Here is an 18,328-nt window from a genome sequence, read left to right as displayed (position 1 = left end):
TATGGGCTTTTTCTTGATACACATTTCCACTCAATTTTGATCTATGGGGATTAACTTGTGTAAAGCTACACAAAGGCAACTGGATTTGAGATGTAAATCACACTTTCTTGGTTTCAGATTATAGACCTTAAAGCAATGAAACTAACTAATTTGGTTCTGACCATATTGACTCTGACATTAAAAGTATTTATTCTAAAACGAGTGCTTCTATGATTCTGAAAAGTTAGTGCCTTGCGAAAGTATTCGGCCCCCTTGAACTTTGCGACCTTTTGCCACATTTCAGGCTTCAAACAAAGATATAAAACTGTATTTTTGTTGTTGTGAAGAATCAACAAGTGGGACACAATCATGAAGTGGAATGACATTTATTGGATATTTCAAACTTTGAACAAATCAAACTGAAATTGGGCGTGCGTAAAATACTATAACTTCATCAAATGTAAATTTATTTCAAATAGCTTATTAAGGAAACCACAGCACAATTTTATTCACAGCTAACCAGGGGCACACCAACACTCAGAATTTACAAATTAAGCATTTGTGTTTAGTGAGTCCGCCAAATTGGAGGCAGCAGGGATAAGTGACTTGGACCATTTTCCTGCCAATGTAATGAGTACTTGGTGTCAAATGTAAAAATGACATTGTCCTTTAGGAATGTAGTGGGTATAAATAGTACTTTACACCATGGGTTGCTACATTTGATATGTAGCCCTTTACACTCATACCATATACAGGTTGAAAATGTCAGCTTTGGGCTCTGACAAGTGCCTAAATTGGAACGCCGTGGCTGTAGTGTGCAATGAATGACTTCAGGGCTCTGCACTGTTTTTGACTGACAGCTGTTCTTAACTTGACAAATAGCCCCATCCCTCCTGCTAATTGGGTAATGTTTTTTTTTCTGATTAAGGGTAATGCTGTAAATTAAGAATTTGAAAGATGACACTAAGGATTTACAAGTTTTTCATTAGGCCATAATCTAGAATTCACATGACTAGGAATTAGAATTCCAGTCAGACCTTAATTGGATCTCAGGCAGATGGTATTTTGGGCATTCAAATTGCTTTTGATAAAATGTGATTGGTCAGCTTTTAACTGCCCATAACACCACCACCCCCATGGGGCACTTGTTAGAACTTTGACATCAGCAAACCACTCACCCACACAACACCATAGGGCTGCAGTTGAGGCAGATTGGATGTACTGTCAAATTCTCCAACTGGAGGTGTCTTATGGTAAACATTCCAGTAGTCAGCATGCCAATTGCACACTCCAACCTGAGACATCTGTTGCATTGTTTTGTGACAAGGTGCACCCGTTTGATCAGCTTTGATATGCCACACCTGTCAGGCGGATGATTATCTTGGCAAAGAAATGCTCACTAACAGGTATGTCAACAAATTTGTGTGCACAATTTTGAGAAACTTTTTGTGCATATGGACATTTCTGGGATGTTTTACTGAAGTTCATGAAACATGTGACCAACACTTCACGTTTCTTTTCACATTTTTGCGTATAGGTGTTTCCACTGCCATTTCCAAAGATCCCACCATGTCAAATTAACAAATTCTGCTGGCTTTTATAAAGACACTTCCTGTTTCAATCAGCTCTAAAACATTTTTATAAATATACCTTTCCATCCAGTTTGAGAGTAATGTGGTTAGTTGTGAAAGTGCATTGAAATTAAAATTGTGCACACTTTGGACTTGTGGCACCATTGTGAGACCGTAGTTAGTCCTCTCAAACCAGGGTCATTTTTTGGTCTTATGTTGTACCTAACCCACATTTCCCAGGAATATTCTTGTTACTGAATGTATCATAACAAATGCGGCAAAGTACAGTAAATGTGTAATGCTTGGCAGGTGAACTTGTCTTTTTCATAGTTTAAGAAACATTTCAATTTTGCACTATCCATATAGGCCAATTCCCATGAGTGTAACGGGTTAAGCAAAATTTTAAGGGACAAGGCAGTCATTTGATTTTCATACTAAAATTCTGAATGCACTTTAGTGTAAGAGCTGCTTGAAAAGACCCGCTGAAATTTCAGCTTGTTTGGCTGGGTGGGGTTTTTGGACCGCCTGTTGAAGTCACTAGGCAGTATCAGTTAATAGACCAATGACTTTTTCCTCTCAGCCAATAACAGCTGGTTTTCCAGTTACATACACCTCCAATTAGACCCCTCAGACAGTCTTAGCTACAATTTTGTTTTTCATTTGGACTATTAATCACAGTAAGATACTCAATTGTAACAACTGATTTGATAGAAATAAAAACAGCTGCATTGGACATTTTTTTTTCAAATGGGAGCTTGAAAGAGACTTCCGAGTCTTGTTTAACCTTAAATCGTCTCGCCTGGATAAATAAAGAACATTTGTATAACATTGCAATCACAGGAAAAGACAGACAACACAGAAGGATAGGGACATATGACACAAGTCACTACAGAACAAATATCACAACACAGCGGGGCAGAAACACATGGCAAAGCAACATTAGTAAAAACAGTCAGCAATAAATGATAATCAGGTAGAAAAGAAATGTAAAGCGTGGGAATGCCCATAATTTACATGTCAGTGACCTTGCATGGCATTAGCTAGGGTAATAAGTACAGGTGTCTGTGATTTTTAAAGGACTCAAAGGCTTTCTGCGTATATTACTTGCTGATGTACAATCTCTGTAAAATAGTTTAGACGAGCTCAGTGCGAGGACCTTTTTTCAGAGGGACATAAGGAACTGCAATCTGTACAGAAATGTGTCTCTCTTCAATGTGTCTAGCCAACCCACCCACCAGGGTTCTCATCCATCGTCCGGGTAGGAAGAAATAACTCCAGGAAAATTAAAGGCTGAGGGGTGTTTCATTATAACTCATGGTGTGATTGTCGCAACATACAGGAACAAGTTCTTTCCTCCCGATTTGGAATACCTCACCATCAAATCCGACCCTATTACATTCTGAGAATTTGTCTGTTATTGTTACAGCCGTGCAAAGGTGGGACTGAGTCACAAGTAGAACGGGTTGAGTAAAGTTGTGCATTCTAAGAGCAAGTCAATTCACAAGTTGTCAACTCAAGTAAAAAAAAATATGTGATGACTTGTTCAACTACAAATGTCTGAGGCAACCAGACCGCTCTTTTCAATATTTTGTCTACAACACACTTTGATGTAAAATAGGGCATGAAATCAGAAGGCAAGGCAGGTTGATGTGCTTAGTGTACATTCTAAAAATGTAGGTTCCTGGAGGTACCTTCTTAGGGGTTCCTCAGATTGCAACACTGACGGAACCCCTTATGGTGCTCCCAGGAACCTTTTCCCTGAGGAGCCTTTTAAAGTTTCCTCAAAGCATCTTTAGGGTGTTATGAATTATAACAAATTACATTGAGTGTTCACAAATCTCACTTGCAGACATCACAGAAATCTCTGTTCTCCCTTATCCTTCTACAGCAAATATTTTGCCATTCGTACAACATTTGTTGGTAATTTAACCCCTCATCAATTCCCAGAACACATTTCTGAATTAACAGCATAGTTCTTTTTACTGATGCTGCATACTCAATATGAAGAAGGAAATGACCCCCATTGCCACTCCCAATCCCATGGAGATGTCCTACGGCTTTTCAGTGAGTAGCTTTTCTCCATCAGGAAGAGCTGGATGTGGCTCTCATCTGAAAAGGGATTCCCCTCTATTGGTCTGGTAAGTGATAGGAATTTTACACATTGCAAGAAGTAAAAAAAAAAAATTGACTTTTAAATTTTTTTTTAAAGGTTACTCAAGTCATATTTCAAACAGTAACTTAACTGAGCACAGCACATCTTGCACAACATACCTTACACAGTACTACTCACTTTGCATTTATTTGTCTGCTGGGAAATACATAACCCTGTCTGATGTACAGCCCACTTGGATCTTCTTTGAAGAGGTAAGAGGTGCAAAATGGCTGCAGTGACCTTCAAACCTAAAATTAGAGGCTGTGTAATAAAAAGGCTGGAAAGGCATTTTACATGCAGTAACATTGATTTAAAAAAATTGCCATTGTGAGCCTCCTCTGTGTGAGAGAAGTGTCCTCTTGTAGAGATTCAGCAACTCCATGGCCCCACCCCTCTTCTCAGTTTCTGCAATGATTCTGCCGGCCATTGTGCAGAACCCGAACATAATCTTTCAGTCCACATCCACACCGGATTTGATTCTCATCTCTGAGAAAATCTTAAAGTCAATTTGTTTATAATGCATATCTTGGATTCAGATGACAGTACTTGGATATGTTACATTAGTTTTGACCATTTATTCTGTCAGACATTTTGACTACTTACAATGGCTGACAAATAGAGTGCGGGTTACCGTTTTAAGATGTCCTTGGTGCCTTGTTTCAGAAAAATTGATATTTTTCAGTCTTTTTAATTTTTGTCTTGTAGGGAACTTATGTAAGGTCTCTTTTGGCACCCACCTGCCTCTTTTCACCATGTAACTTCTGACTGAAGGAATCCTCACCAGTCTCAATCTGAAAATCAAATATAAATATCAAACATTAAGTCTATAGAAAAAGGCTAAATGTCCCATATCAGGTCTCCACCTGCACCTGTTCATACAATCTTATTTATGCTCTTAAAACTGATCTGGGATCAGCAGTTCGACTTTGACAAACTAAATATTGGCCATTATTTATATGCCCTTACATTCCATACCTCTTCTGCATTTCCTGTACTTGTGCAACGTGAGCAAGCGGCTGGCGTTCTTTTTTGTATTTATTCTCTATCATGCCGTGCCTCCTTAAAATAGAGAGGAGAAATGTCATGATTGGGACCAAGGTCAGAGGAGCAGTGTGAGAAGAAAACAATTCAAACTAGCACATTATGGTTTGGGTAGGCACAATGGTGTAAAGAGATTATTAGTATGAAGTAATGTGAGTAGGAACACTGAATAATTCTTACATAGCCCTTCCCTGTCTGGTCTCTCAACAAGGGGTACTTTTGAATAAGAGCTTTGCACAGATTGAGAAGGAGAGTATGGAGACAGGCTCAGGCTCACACACACAATGATGAGATGGTGAGAGAGTATCATGGGTTTAAATAAGGAATAACATTTGTCAATATTGAATCTAGCTAGCTAACTTTAGCTAAAACGTACCAACACTTATACAACAACTACAAGCTACATTTATTTGTATTTTTATGTAAGTCAGGGCGGGATCAGTCAGCTGCGGCTTCCCGCATCCGCAATTCATTTGCAGTCTGGACGTGGAGGGGTGAACATCTCCTGCTCTGACTGCAGCTGGGAGGGACTGCTGCGCGAGGACTGGGCCGCCTGTGAGTGCTTTGGGACAGGGGTGGGGCCCACTGCAGCACCCGCGGCTCGTTGAGAAGAGTAAGAAGATATGTGCTTTCATGTCAGAGTCTCCAAAAGTCTCCAACAACACCAGTAAAAGTCCCTAGATTTGTCGGTAGTCGCTTTTTTTTTTTTTTTTTTTTGAATTTTACCCCTTTTTCTCCCCAATTTCGTAGTATCCAATTGTGTAGTAGCTACTATCTTGTCTCATCGCTACAACTCCCGTACGGGCTCGGGAGAGACGAAGGTTGAAAGTCATGCGTCCTCCGATACACAACCAACCAAGCCGCTGCTTCTTTAACACAGCGCACGTCCAACCCGGAAGCCAGCCGCACCAATGCGCCGGAGGAAACACCGTGCACCTGGCCACCTTGGCTAGCGTACACTGCGCCCAGCCCGCCACAGGAGTCGCTGGTGCGCGATGAGACAAGGACACCCCTACCGACCAAGCCCTCCCTAACCCGGGCGACGCTAGGCCAATTGTGCGTCGCCCCACGGACCTCCCGGTCGCGGCCGGTTACGACAGAGCCTGGGCGCGAACCCAGGACTCTGATGGCACAGCTGGCGCTGCAGTACAGCGCCCTTAACCACTGCGCCACCCGGGAGGCCCCGGTAGTCGCTTTTTTTGAAAATGTGTCGCTAGAGGGGTCTGAATACTCACTAAATATAGCGACAAAGTCGCTAAGTTGGCAACACTGAGCGCTTTAGGCTTCCTCTTTTGAGCAACGTTCTCAATTTTAATTATATGCACAAGTCCACTGCTGGCTCCAAAACAAACTCCTCTTTTGAAAAGGGTTCTTCAAAGCACCCCTTAAGTCTATCTACAAAGGTTCAGAAACGAACTGATGGCAGAGTAAAGGTTCTAAATTAACCTTAAGTTATTCTGAAGGATCCTGCAGCGAAACCTTTTATTTTTAGAGTGTAGATGTATTTACAAGTCTTGGATGTCCAATGGTGAAAGTGCAAGAAGATTGACCAAATATGCATGGGAAATAGCCCAAAAGATATAGCCTATGCATCTTGCAGGCTATCTGAAGGGACACAGGTAGAGGGAAAAACTGCACATTTGAGTACTTTTTCCACCACTGTTAGTACATTGAGCAATCATTTTCTCTTACAGGCCATGTAGCCTACAGTCGTGGCCAAAGGTTTTGAGAATGACACTATTATTAATTTTCACAAAGGCTGCGCCTCAGTTTGTATGATGGCAATTTGCATATACACCAGAATGTTATGAATTGCAATTAATTGCAAAGTCCCTTTTTTGCCATGCAAATTAACTGAATCCCAAAAAACATTTCCACTGCATTTTGGCCCTGCCACAAAAGGACCAGCTGGCATCATGTCAGTGATTCTCTTTTGAACACAGGTGTGAGTGTTGTTGAGGACAAGGCTGGAGATCACTCTCTCATGCTGATTGAGTTCGAATAACAGACTGGAAGCTTCAAAAGGAGGTGGTGCTAGGAATTATTGTTCTTCCTCTGTCAACCATGGTTACCTGCAAGGAAACATGTGCTGTCATCATTGCTTTGCTCAAAAAGGGCTTCACAGGCAAGGATATTGCTTCCAGTAAGATTGCACCTAAATCAACCATTTATCGGATCACCAAGAACTTCAAGGAGAGCGGTTCAATTGTTGTGAAGAAGGCTTCAGGGTGCCTAAGAAAGTCCAGCAAGCGCCAGGACCGTCTCCTAAAGTTGATTCAGCTGCGGGATCGGGGAAGCACCAGTATAGAGCTTGCTCAGGAATGGCAGCAGGCAGGTGTGAGTGCATCTGCACGCACAGTGAGACAAAGACTTTTGGAGGATGTCCTGGTGTCAAGAAGGGCAGCAAAGAAGCCACTTCTCTCCAGGAAAAACATCAGGAACAGAATGATATTCTGCAAAAGGTTCGGGGATTGGACTACTGAGGACTGGGGTAAAGTCATTTTCTCTGATGAATCCCCTTTCCAATTGTTTGGGGCATACGGAAAAAAGCTTTTCCGGAGAAGACAAGGTGAGCGCTACCATCAGTCTTGTGTCATGCCAACAGTAAAGCATCCTGAGACCATTCATGTGTGGGGTTGCTTCTCAGCCAAGGGAGTGGGCTCACTCACAATTTTGCCTAAGAACACAGCCATGAATAAATAATGGTACCAACACATCCTCTGAGAGCAACTTCTCCCAACCATCCAGGAACAGTTTAGTGACAAACAATGCCTTTTCCAGCATGATGGAGCACCTTGCTATAAGACAAAAGTGATAACTAAGTGGCTCGGAGAACAAAACATCGATAATTTGGGTCCATGGCCAGGAAACTCCCCAGACCTAAATCCCATTGAGAACTTGTGGTCAATCCTCAAGAGGCAGGTGGACAATCAAAACCCAACAAATTCTGACAAACTCCAAGCATTGATTATGCAAGAATGGGCTGCCATCAGTCAGGATGTGGCCCAGAAGTTAATTGACAGCATGCCAGGGCGGATTGCAGAGGTCTTGAAAAGAAGGGTCAACACTGAAAATATGGACTCTTTGCATCAACTTCATGTATTTGTCCATAAAAGTATTTGACACTTATGAAATGCTTGTAATTATACTTCAGTATTCCACAGTAACAACTGACAAACATATCTAAAGACAGTGAGGCAGCAGACTTTGTGAACATTTATATTTGTGTCATTCTCAAAACCTTTGGCCACGACTGTATTTCTATGCGTGCTGGGGCCCATGACGTCCTATTATGCACAACCAGAATGACAGGGGCAGGACACATGGAGCTTTCAAGACAACTGGGGACTCAGGGAAAAAACGAGGTCAAATCAATGCATCAGTGATCTGCAAATCAGAAAGTCGGAGGACTAGAAAGAGGCCCGAGTTCCCGACTTTGAATTCAGATTTGGATGACCGTTCCAAACGTTTTTTTCCCCCCCAAGTTTTCTTTCGAGTTCCCAGTTGTCTGGGAAGACAGTAGGCTAAGTTAGAAGAGGGAAAGGGACCAAATTATTAGGGTGAGGCACACAGGCTACTAACAGCGTACACAACATACACTTAGTATTACCTTCTTAGCTGCAGTATACATATCTCCTTGGCATATAACATAATTTATGCAGCAGCATACAAGACATTTTTGGACTCACGTTGTTGTGCAGTGCTCACTTGAACAGGAAGGCAGCACGGTGGTCCTTTGTGGGCAAATGTTGTCATCAAACTTTGTCATGAAAGTCTGGCATTTTCAGGATTTATGGTGCTTTCAAGATAAATGGGAACTTGGAAAAAAACAAAGACGGACCATGACGTCAGTGATCTTCAGGTTGGAGCTCTAGGAAGAGGCCCGAGTTCCCAATTTGGAATTCCGAGTTGGATGACTGTTCAAAACGAATTTTCCCAGTCGGAGCTAGTTTTTTTCTGAGTTCCCAGTTGTCTTGAACTCACAGAAGTCTGAGATTTCCCAGTTACGAGTTTCCAGTTCTTTTGAACACAGCAGAAGTCATGCTGGATTTATAGCATGGCCTATGTATTCAACCTTTTCCAGCCCATGGTGTTGAATGTTTATCCTTTTAAGCTTGGAAAAGAGACCCTTAAACGCAGACTTGGACCACACACCCACTCCACTGAATAGCAGGCTAGTGATTGCTTTGCAGCGCTTGCAGTTAGCCACAGATTCCTTCCAAGCCACTCAAAGTTGAATTTGCGCTTTCCAATTTGTTGTGTAATGTTTATGTCCAATGGCCAATGAGGACCGATACGTTTTATCTATAATTTATTTTCATATGACAAGGAATGAAAAGGAGATGATGACCACTAGCCTCCTAGCTAAGATTCTGAAAGTATGATGTTGACATGATCAATCCAATCAAAGCTACTGTAGATATGTGATTTGACATTATTTTATCTGTGGCCAATGACCTTGAGCCTTCTTGGATGGGCACTTCTAATGTAACTCTATGGTAGCACCCGAGGGGCTTTCATTTTCGAGCTCTACCCGTAGATTTTGCAGTGACGTAGTGTCCCCATGAGCGACAGAACACTGAGCCAATCACGGCATAACTAGAGAACATTACCAACCCCTACGCTATGTATTTTCTGCTGGCTGCCCCACCACCAGAGAAAGCAGGCTGAAACACCTGCATTTTGAAGCTGCCTTAATAGAGACCATGTTTGTATGCAGCTTCATTAACTCACTGATTTGATTTTTTAAAATAGTTTGCAAACTGATGTGTGACTCATATTAATGCCAAAATAACATGCAAATCAGGTTAAACACTTGAAAAAAGTTGTTTTATTTATAGCTAAACAGGTGGGGCTCTGAATGACGAGTCGACACTGGCTATACATTAAATCAGCGATCACAGTGATCACTAGCTCACCCGACCTGTTGATTGACAGTTTGTTGGTCCAATCAGAGGGAAGAGTGTGCGTTTCACTAGCTAATCTGTTAAACGTTTTTGCTAGTGCGAGGTTACTGTCTTCTGTGCCACAAAATGAGTGACAAAGCGTTACAAAACCTGGCTAGATAATTTCTATTCATCATTCTCAAATTCAAGTCAAGTCATGTCATTTTATTTTATGTCATGTCCCATGTTATCAAATTTGTGACTCAAGTCAGACTCGAGTCCAAGTCATGTGGCTCGAGTCCACAAATCTGCAGCTGTGTACATTGCCCCTCAAGCTGACACCAAGGAGACTGAAAATATTTGGCATAGGTCCTCAGATCCTCAAAAAGTTCTACAACTGCACAATCAAAAGAATCCTGACTGGTTGAATCACTGCCTGGTATGGCAACTGCTCGGCCTCCGACCGCAAGGCACTACAGAGGGTAGTGCGTACGGCCCAGTACATTACCGGGGCCAAGCTTCCTGCCACCCAGGACCTCTATAGCAGGCAGTGTCAGAGGAAGGCCCTACAAATTGCCATGGGTGTTCCTAATTTGACACTAAGTGTACATGGGGCAGCAGTCTCTAAGGTGCCAAGCAGAATACCGGCGGTGGCCAGCTAGTGATGGCAATTCAACAGTCCGATGGCCTGGAGATAGAAGCCGTTTTTTCAGTCTCTCGGACCTGGCTTTGATACACCTGTACTGTCTCCGTCTGCTAGATGATTGCAGGGTGAACAGGCCGTGGCTTGCATGACTGAGGTTGTAGATAATTTTCTTGGCCTTAATGACACCGGGTGCTGTAGATGTCCTGGAGGGCAGGCATTGTGTCCTTACTGTTTTGTATACTTTGTCTGTGTGCGCGTAGAAAATTTTAAAAATTAAGAAACTATTGAATGAGTAGGTGTGTCCAAAATTGACTGATACTGTATGTATGTACAGTTGAAGGCAGGCCTTGAAATACATCCACAGGTACACCTCCAATTGACTCAAATTATGTCAATTAGCCTATCAGAAGCTTCTAAAGCCATGACATAATTTTCTGGTATTTTCCAAGCTGTTTAAAGGCACAGTCAACTTAGTGTATGTAAACTTCTGACCCACTGGAATTGTGAAACACTGAATTAGTGAAGTAATGTCTAAACAATTGTTGGAAAAATTATGTCATGCACAAAGTAGATGTCCTAAACGACTTTCCAAAACTATAGTTAACAAGAAATTTGTGGAGTGGTTGAAAGACGAGTTTTAATGACTCCAACCTAAGTGTATGTAAACTTCCGACTTCAACTATATTTATTTTTCACAGAATGTTCATTGCAGTTTTTGTAAAGAACACTTTCCAGCTACTATTATCTTATTTATTTCAAAATTACTGTGATGCAAATCTTAAATAACATTATTCAGAACAATCATGGTATTTATTAGTCTTTACAGTAAATGTCACCATCAATGAATGACACCAAAGGCAATACAGATGCAATATTTTCACTCTATTTCTCTCATATTTGAGTGACAATACTAACAATATGAGCTAAGCAGGGAGTGAGATAGTTGCCAACAGCCACTGTCTAACTGTAGTAATTATTCAATAATTTACATACATGTTACTCATGATAATCCACTCGTCTAATCAAAATTCAACTCAAACATGGAATGAACACAATTTGATGTTGAACCGTATCTAAACTATTTCAAATACCTGAGTTTTGCAAACAGACATTGAAATCCATTACCATTGTAAAAATGTCAGTCTGAAGCATTTACATAGGTTTTTAGAAACGCAAAGCCAGTCAAACATTGCAGTGCTTTACAAACTCCTCACATAACAGCATTCTTCACCCCAACAAAAATCTAAATCATTTGGTGAAAGCATTAATGACAGAAATGAATCCATTCCAACTTGGGACAAAATGGGAAATAAATTGTGTGGCTGACTATATTTAATTCCTCATTCACAATTCTCTTATGCTGGCTTTTATCTGAGAAACAAATGGATCAATAGCCATGTAATAACAGAAATTCAACCCCAAAACTGCTGTACAACACACTAGGAGAGGGATCCAAGTTTATTGCCCTGAGGTCCTGGCACCAGGTTCTGGAACCCAGGCACGACTACCTGTACTCTTGGCAGAGCAATGTTGGGAAAGAGGTGGATAGTGTAGTTAAGTCTGCGTAGACTGGGGAAGTAATGTGGAGCATTGAGAACTAGGGGGTGGAGTCCCAATGTAATTAAAATTATACATATTCTATGGTTCTGGCAATGGGGACTGGGGCTGCTGCTCTGGCTCCTGGGGCTGTGGTTCCCGGGACTGCCGTATCAGTCCCCCATTCTGTGCTGTGTTGTAGGACCCACAACCACTGCACTTCATTCCCAGAACATGGAAAGGCACCATGCAGTGGGTTTGGCAGTCATTACATATGATCTACAGGTCAGGGAGAAGGAGAGACCGACCAAACCATGTCATGAGGCAGAAATTGTGCTCAATACTGAAACTTAAAAATAAGTTTAAATATCCCTTGAATATAAGCCTAAAGTGAGTCATAAAATAAAGCCAAAGTAAATCTATACCAGATCAGTGTAGTTACAGTACCCCAAAACACAAGGGACCACAAGAATTGAGGTCATCATGTTTTGCTTTTTAAAGTTCCATTTCACATTCAAAGTGAATACATGTGTCATACCTTCACAGTGGCATCCTGGTATTCAGTGGGCATGGGTGACTGAGATATCTCCTTGTCCATCTGCTCCCAGTTGTGCTCCATATTCCAAGCAGAGTGCATACAGAGTGGGCATCGATACGCACTGAAGAGGACATATAGAGGACATATTCCTGGTCACGCAGATCGTCATTGCTTATATGAATATCATGCAGATGACATGATTGATAAGATAATGACAGTAATTAGGATAAATACATCATAACTAGAACAATATTTGAAAAGGACAATGGACCTTACCCTGTTTGGACCATGTCATCAAAGCATGTTCTGAAAAACAAAAGAAGCAGTGAACATTCTAAAAATGGTTTCTGATACCAGAAGACAAGAGTAAGACTCCAGTATTGCAACTTCTGTATCATCCATCAGATTAACAGTGGCATCAATACAAACTTGTGTAGGTCCTATAGGCTAATGACAAAGGTTTTGAGAGTATCTATCATAAGGAAAAGGTCATACTTGTGTAGAAGATGGCCACATGGAAGAATTTGGGCTCCTATTCTGGATGTGTGGATATCCTTAGTTAGAGAGAAGACACAAACATTATATATCTATGATAAACCATTAGAGGAGAAGTACTGGTGAAATTGTCAAATACAGGCTGTGTGAATTTCTATGTTACACAATTGTATGCTAAATTACATTAAAGTGAAATGCACAGCAATCGTGTTACTGATCTTACTATTCACTAACTTACCTCCATACACACTGGGCAGTTCTGTCTTGAAACATTTTCAACACACTGAAACAAAACAGGCTATTACCAATAAATCAAGTGAAAGACAAGAGCCATGGCATTAGCAGTATTGCATTGACAATTCCCACACAAGCAACAGATATAATAAGGGCCAATCACCTTGTGATTTCCTCTTAGATCTCCTGCTAAACAGAGATTGCACTTCTCACAGTGGAAGTATTTCTCCCTTGGTCCGATCCTGCAGGAGTACAAAACATAACTAACTGTACAGTCATGGCCAAAAGTTAAGAATGACACAAATATTCATTTTCACAAAGTCTGCTGTCTGTCTTTAGATATTTGTCAGATGTTACTGTGGAATACTGAAGTATAAGTACAAGCATTTCATAAGTGTCAAAGGCTTTAAAATTGACAATTACATGAAGTTGATGCAAAGAGTCAATATTTGCAGTATTGACCCTTCTTTTTCAAGATCTCTGCAATCCGCCCTGGCATGCTGTCAATTAACTTCTGGATCACATCCTGACTGATGGCAACCCATTCTTGCATAATCAATGCTTGGAGCTTGTCAGAATTTGTGGGGTTCTGTTTGTCCACCCGCCTCTTGAGGATTGACCACAAGTTCTCAATGGGATTAAGGTCTGGGGAGTTTCCTGGCCACGGACTCAAAATATTTGTGTTTTGTTCCCCGAGCCACTTAGTTATCACTTTTGCCTTATGGCAAGATGCTCCATCATGCTGGAAAAGGCATTGTTCGTCACTAAACTGTTCCTGGATGGTTGGGAGAGTTGCTCTCTGAGGATGTGTTGGTACCATTCTTTATTCATGGCTGTGTTCTTAGGCAAAATTGTGAGTGAGCCCACTCCCTTGGCTGAGAAGCAACCCCACACATGAATGGTCTCAGGATGCTTTACTGTTGGCATGACACAGGACTGATGGTAGCGCTCACCTTGTCTTCTCCGGACAAGTTTTTTTCCAGATGCCCCAAACAATCGAAAGGGGATTCATCAGAGAAAATGACTTTACCCCAGTCCTCAGCAGTCCAATCCCTGTACCTTTTGCAGAATATCAGTCTGTCCCTGATGTTTTTCCTGGAGAGAAGTGGCTTCTTTGCTGCCCTTCTTGACACCAGGCCATCCTCCAAAAGACTTCGCTCACTGTGTGTTCAGAGGCACTCACACCTGCCTGCTGCCATTCCCGAGCAAGCTCTGTACTGGTGCTGCCTCGATCCCGCAGCTGAATCAACTTTAGGAGACAGTCCTGGCACTTGCTGGACTTTCTTGGGCACCCTGAAGCCTTCTTCACAACAATTGAACCACTCTCCTTGAAATTCTTGATGATCCGATAAATGGTTGATCTTACTGGCAGCAATATCCTTGCCTGTGAAGCCCTTTTTGTGCAAATCAATGATGACAGCACGTGCTTCCTTGCAGGTAACCATGGTTGACAGAGGAAGAACAATGATTCCAAGCACCATCCTCCTTTTGAAGCTTCCAGTCTGTTATTCGAACTCAATCAGCATGACAGAGTGATCTCCAGCCTTGTCCTCGTCAACACTCACACCTGTGTTAACTTCTTTGGGAATGGGGGGCAGTATTGAGCAGCTTGGATGAATAAGTTGTCCAGAGTAAACTGCCTGTTACTCAGGCCCAGAAGCTAGATTATGCATATAATTAGTAGATTTGGATAGAAAACTCTAAAGTTTCCAAAACTGTTAAAATAATGTCAGAGTATAACAGAATTCATATGGCAGGCAAAAACCTGAGAAAAATCCAACCAGGAAGTGGGAAATCTGAGGCTTGTAGTTTTTCAAGTGATTGCCTATCCAATATCCATTGTAAATGGGGTCAGATTGCACTTCCTAAGGCTTCCAGTAGATGTCAACAGTCTTTAGAAAGTTGTTTCAGGCTTCTATTGTCAAAGGGGAGCGAATAAGAGCTGTTTCGACAAGTGGTCAGGCTGAAAGCCTTTAGTTTAGTCTCGCGTGTGGAATTGTCCGGTTGGAATATTATTGAAGATTTATGATAAAAACATCCTAAAGATTGATTATATACATCGTTTGACATGTTTCTACGAACTTTAATGGAACTTTTTTGACTTTTGTCTGGACTTAGTGCCCGCGATTTGTGCATTTGGATTAGTGAACTAAACGCGCAAACAAAAAGGAGGTATTTGGACATAAAGATGGACTTTATCGAACAAAAACAAACATTTATTGTGGAACTGGGATTCTTGGGAGTGCATTCCGATGAAGATCAAAGGTAAGTGAATATTTATAACGCTATTTCTGACTTTTGTTGACTCCACAACTTGGCGGGTATCTGTATGGCTTGTTTTGGTGGCTGAGCGCTGTACTCAGATTATGGTGTGGTGTGCTTTCGCCGTAAAGCTTTTTTGAAATCTGACATAGCGGTTGCATTAAGGAGAAGTTTCTTTAACAAAACAATCACTGACATGACGCCAACTGGTCCTTTTGTGGCAGGGCCGAAATGCAGTGGAAATGTTTTTTGGGGGATTCAGTTCATTTGCTTGGCAAAGAGGGACTTTGCAATTAATTGCAATTAATCTGATCACTCTTCATAACATTCTGGAGCATATGCAAATTGACATCATACAAACTGAGGCAGCAAACTTTGAAAATTAATATTTGTGTCATTCTCAAAACTTTTGGCCATGACTGTACATAGTGGCTACGCTATTCATGTGTTTTAAGACACCAATATGCAAATAAAATGAACATCTAAAACATGCTGGTGGCCAGCAGCTGGCCAAACATATCAGCTGATGAATATGGGTGAGCTATATATGAGAATGTTAGTTGTAACACAAAGTCAAACAGGGGAGAGTTACTCACCTGCAAATTCCACAGGGCTGACAGTGATACTGCTTCTTGTCTTTATCAAACAGGTGACAAATATCACAGTAATATTCCGCAAAGGTCACATTACACTCCACGCAAGTTTGTTGTGCCTGAAAGAAAAATGAAATAAACAAATAATGGGACCATATTGATATATTGAATGAACAGTACGGATGGGACTCAGTGAGAGACAACAGTTCCCCTTTAACATTATTACCTGTTGTACTGTTGTGCAGACTGAGCACTGCACTTCTTTGACAAGGAAGCGGTCCATTTGATGGTCCTCTTCAGCGTCATGGCACAGGCGACAAACGTATGCTTTACCACAACACGGAGCCTGAGGGATATAACCAAGTTTGGAACGTGTTTAATTAAACAAACCAACACATTAATTTGTTGGTGTCAAGAAACTTGGTGGAAGGCACAGTGATGCCAAAACGGCGATTTACCCAATCAATTACTGGGAGTTTACGTCTCTCTTTATTTTTATAGTTTCTTCGCCGTTTGTCAGCACCTCCACACAAAATATTTTTTCTGGGTGCGCGCCAGTTCATGTTTTCTATTCTAAGAACCTTGATGTTAATAACTTTGCGAGGGTAACCAGGCTCAGGCTTACCTCTCTATTCATGATGAAAGATTGAACTCTGACATGAACTTCCTTAGCTCGCTAGCTAGCTAAAAACCATTTTCGACAGTGACAAGCCGATAGCTACTCAGATATCAATGGATTAATATACGAATGACGCCAAGCGAACAACTGCTAGATGAATGTAATATATATATATACAATTTGAATTTAGCTAGCTAACTTTGGCTGACAAACAATTTAACGCCGGTGACAAGCCGCGATAGCTAGCTAGTATAATATACGAATGACACCAAGCAAACAACTGCTCCATTAATGTAAAATATAGATACAACATTTCCAACTACACCAATTTCTTTGTTAAATACATTTCTTGATGGGTTGCCAAACAAGGGTTTTCATTTTATCTGACATATGTAAATCCATCTCCCGTTCAGATGGTAAATTAAGATAGCAAGCTAACGCATTAGTTGGCTAAGTTAATAACAGTTATTTTAAGAGCAAAACACGTTAGCTACACAAAGCAGCATACGTGAACATAAATAAGGCAATCAATAACATATGTGTCTTAATATCTGGTAGAATTAACACTTGCTCATAAAAACTATTTCTCACTTTCAACAAACAACGGCGCACGTAATGTTCACATCCAACTAGAGAAGCCATTCTTCTTCTTCTTCTTCTTCTTCTATGGTATTTTTGGCGGTCCGCAAACATACGTTAAAGTCGCATGTCGCTCCCTACTGTGTGGGGTGAAAACTGGGGAACTTCAGGCAGAAGAAGACGGGAAAATAGAGAGAGGGTAAAAAAATTAATTAAAAAAAGTTAAACGTACTGATATTACCCCCCCCAAATGTTTTTTCAACGTACTCCTTTATTCAGATTCAAAGGTCTACTCCAATCTCTATAGGCTCTGGGGCCTGAAAGGAAAGCGCATCTTCCCTACAATGCTTCCAGTGGTGGAAAAAGTACCCAACTGTCATGCTTTAGTAAATGTAAAGATACCTTACTAGAAAATGACTTTAAAAAAAGTAAAAGCCGCCCAGTAAAAGTCTGAAAGTATTTGGTTTTAAATATACTTAAGTATCAAAAGTAAATGTAATTGCATAAATATACTTAAGCATCAAAAGTAAAAAAATATTTCAAATAGCTTATATTAAGCAAACCTGACAACACAATTTAATTTTTTAAATTGTATTTACTGATAGCCAGGGGTACAACATGCAGACTTTCTTTACAAACAAAGCATTTGGGTTTAGTGAGTCCTCCAGATCAGAGGCAGTAGGGATGACCAGCGATGTTCTCTTGATAAGTGCATGAAATGGACAATTTTCCTGTCTTGATACACATTCAAAATGTAACAAATACTTTTGGGTGTCAAGGAAAATATATAGAATAAAACAGATATTATTGTTTTTAGGAATGTAGTGAAGTAAAAGTAAAAGTAGCCATACATTTTTTAAAGTAAAATACAGATATATATAAAAAAAAAAAACTTAAGTAGTATACTTTTATTTATTTATTTATTTCACCTTTATTTTACCAGGTAGGCTAGTTGAGAACAAGTTCTCATTTACAACTGCGACCTGGCCAAGATAAAGCAAAGCAGTGCGACACAAACAACAACACAGAGTTACACATGGAATAAACAAGCGTACAGTCAATAACACAATAGGAAAATAATAAAGTATATATACAGTGTGTGCAAATGGAGTAAGGAGGTAAGGCAATAAATAGGCCATAGTAGCAAGTAATTAAAATTTAGCAAATTAACACTGGAGTGATAGATGTGCAGATGAT

The 18,328-nt window shown here is 40.7% G+C and overlaps 1 protein-coding gene across 3 annotated transcripts; it reads right to left on the bottom strand.

Moving 5' to 3' along the window:
* Positions 1–11,066: 11,066 nt before the first annotated feature.
* On the bottom strand, positions 11,067–17,313 carry LOC110535813 (RING finger and CHY zinc finger domain-containing protein 1). 3 transcript variants are annotated; one of them, XM_021621118.3, is made up of 9 exons: positions 17,144–17,313; positions 16,160–16,279; positions 15,937–16,052; positions 13,242–13,320; positions 13,083–13,127; positions 12,845–12,903; positions 12,626–12,655; positions 12,350–12,470; positions 11,067–12,090 (listed from the first exon to the last, which is right to left on the bottom strand). In XM_021621118.3, the coding sequence occupies exons 1-9, from the start codon at positions 17,243–17,245 to the stop codon at positions 11,914–11,916; spliced, it is 849 nt and encodes a 282-aa protein (XP_021476793.3). In that variant the 5' UTR covers positions 17,246–17,313; the 3' UTR covers positions 11,067–11,913. The 3 variants fall into 3 exon arrangements, with proteins under 3 accessions (XP_021476793.3, XP_021476795.2, XP_021476794.3); XM_021621120.3 differs by having other exon boundaries at positions 16,392–17,261; XM_021621119.3 differs by having other exon boundaries at positions 16,559–17,201.
* Between the last annotated feature and the right edge of the window lie 1,015 nt (positions 17,314–18,328).

The sequence above is a fragment of the Oncorhynchus mykiss genome, chromosome 11 (assembly GCF_057628025.1).
Source record: "Oncorhynchus mykiss isolate SJ-2025 chromosome 11, ASM5762802v1, whole genome shotgun sequence".
NCBI classification, from domain to species: Eukaryota; Metazoa; Chordata; class Actinopteri; order Salmoniformes; family Salmonidae; genus Oncorhynchus; species Oncorhynchus mykiss.
Note: the sequence above shows the minus strand (reverse complement) of the source record. Positions and strands in the feature narration are given on the sequence as shown.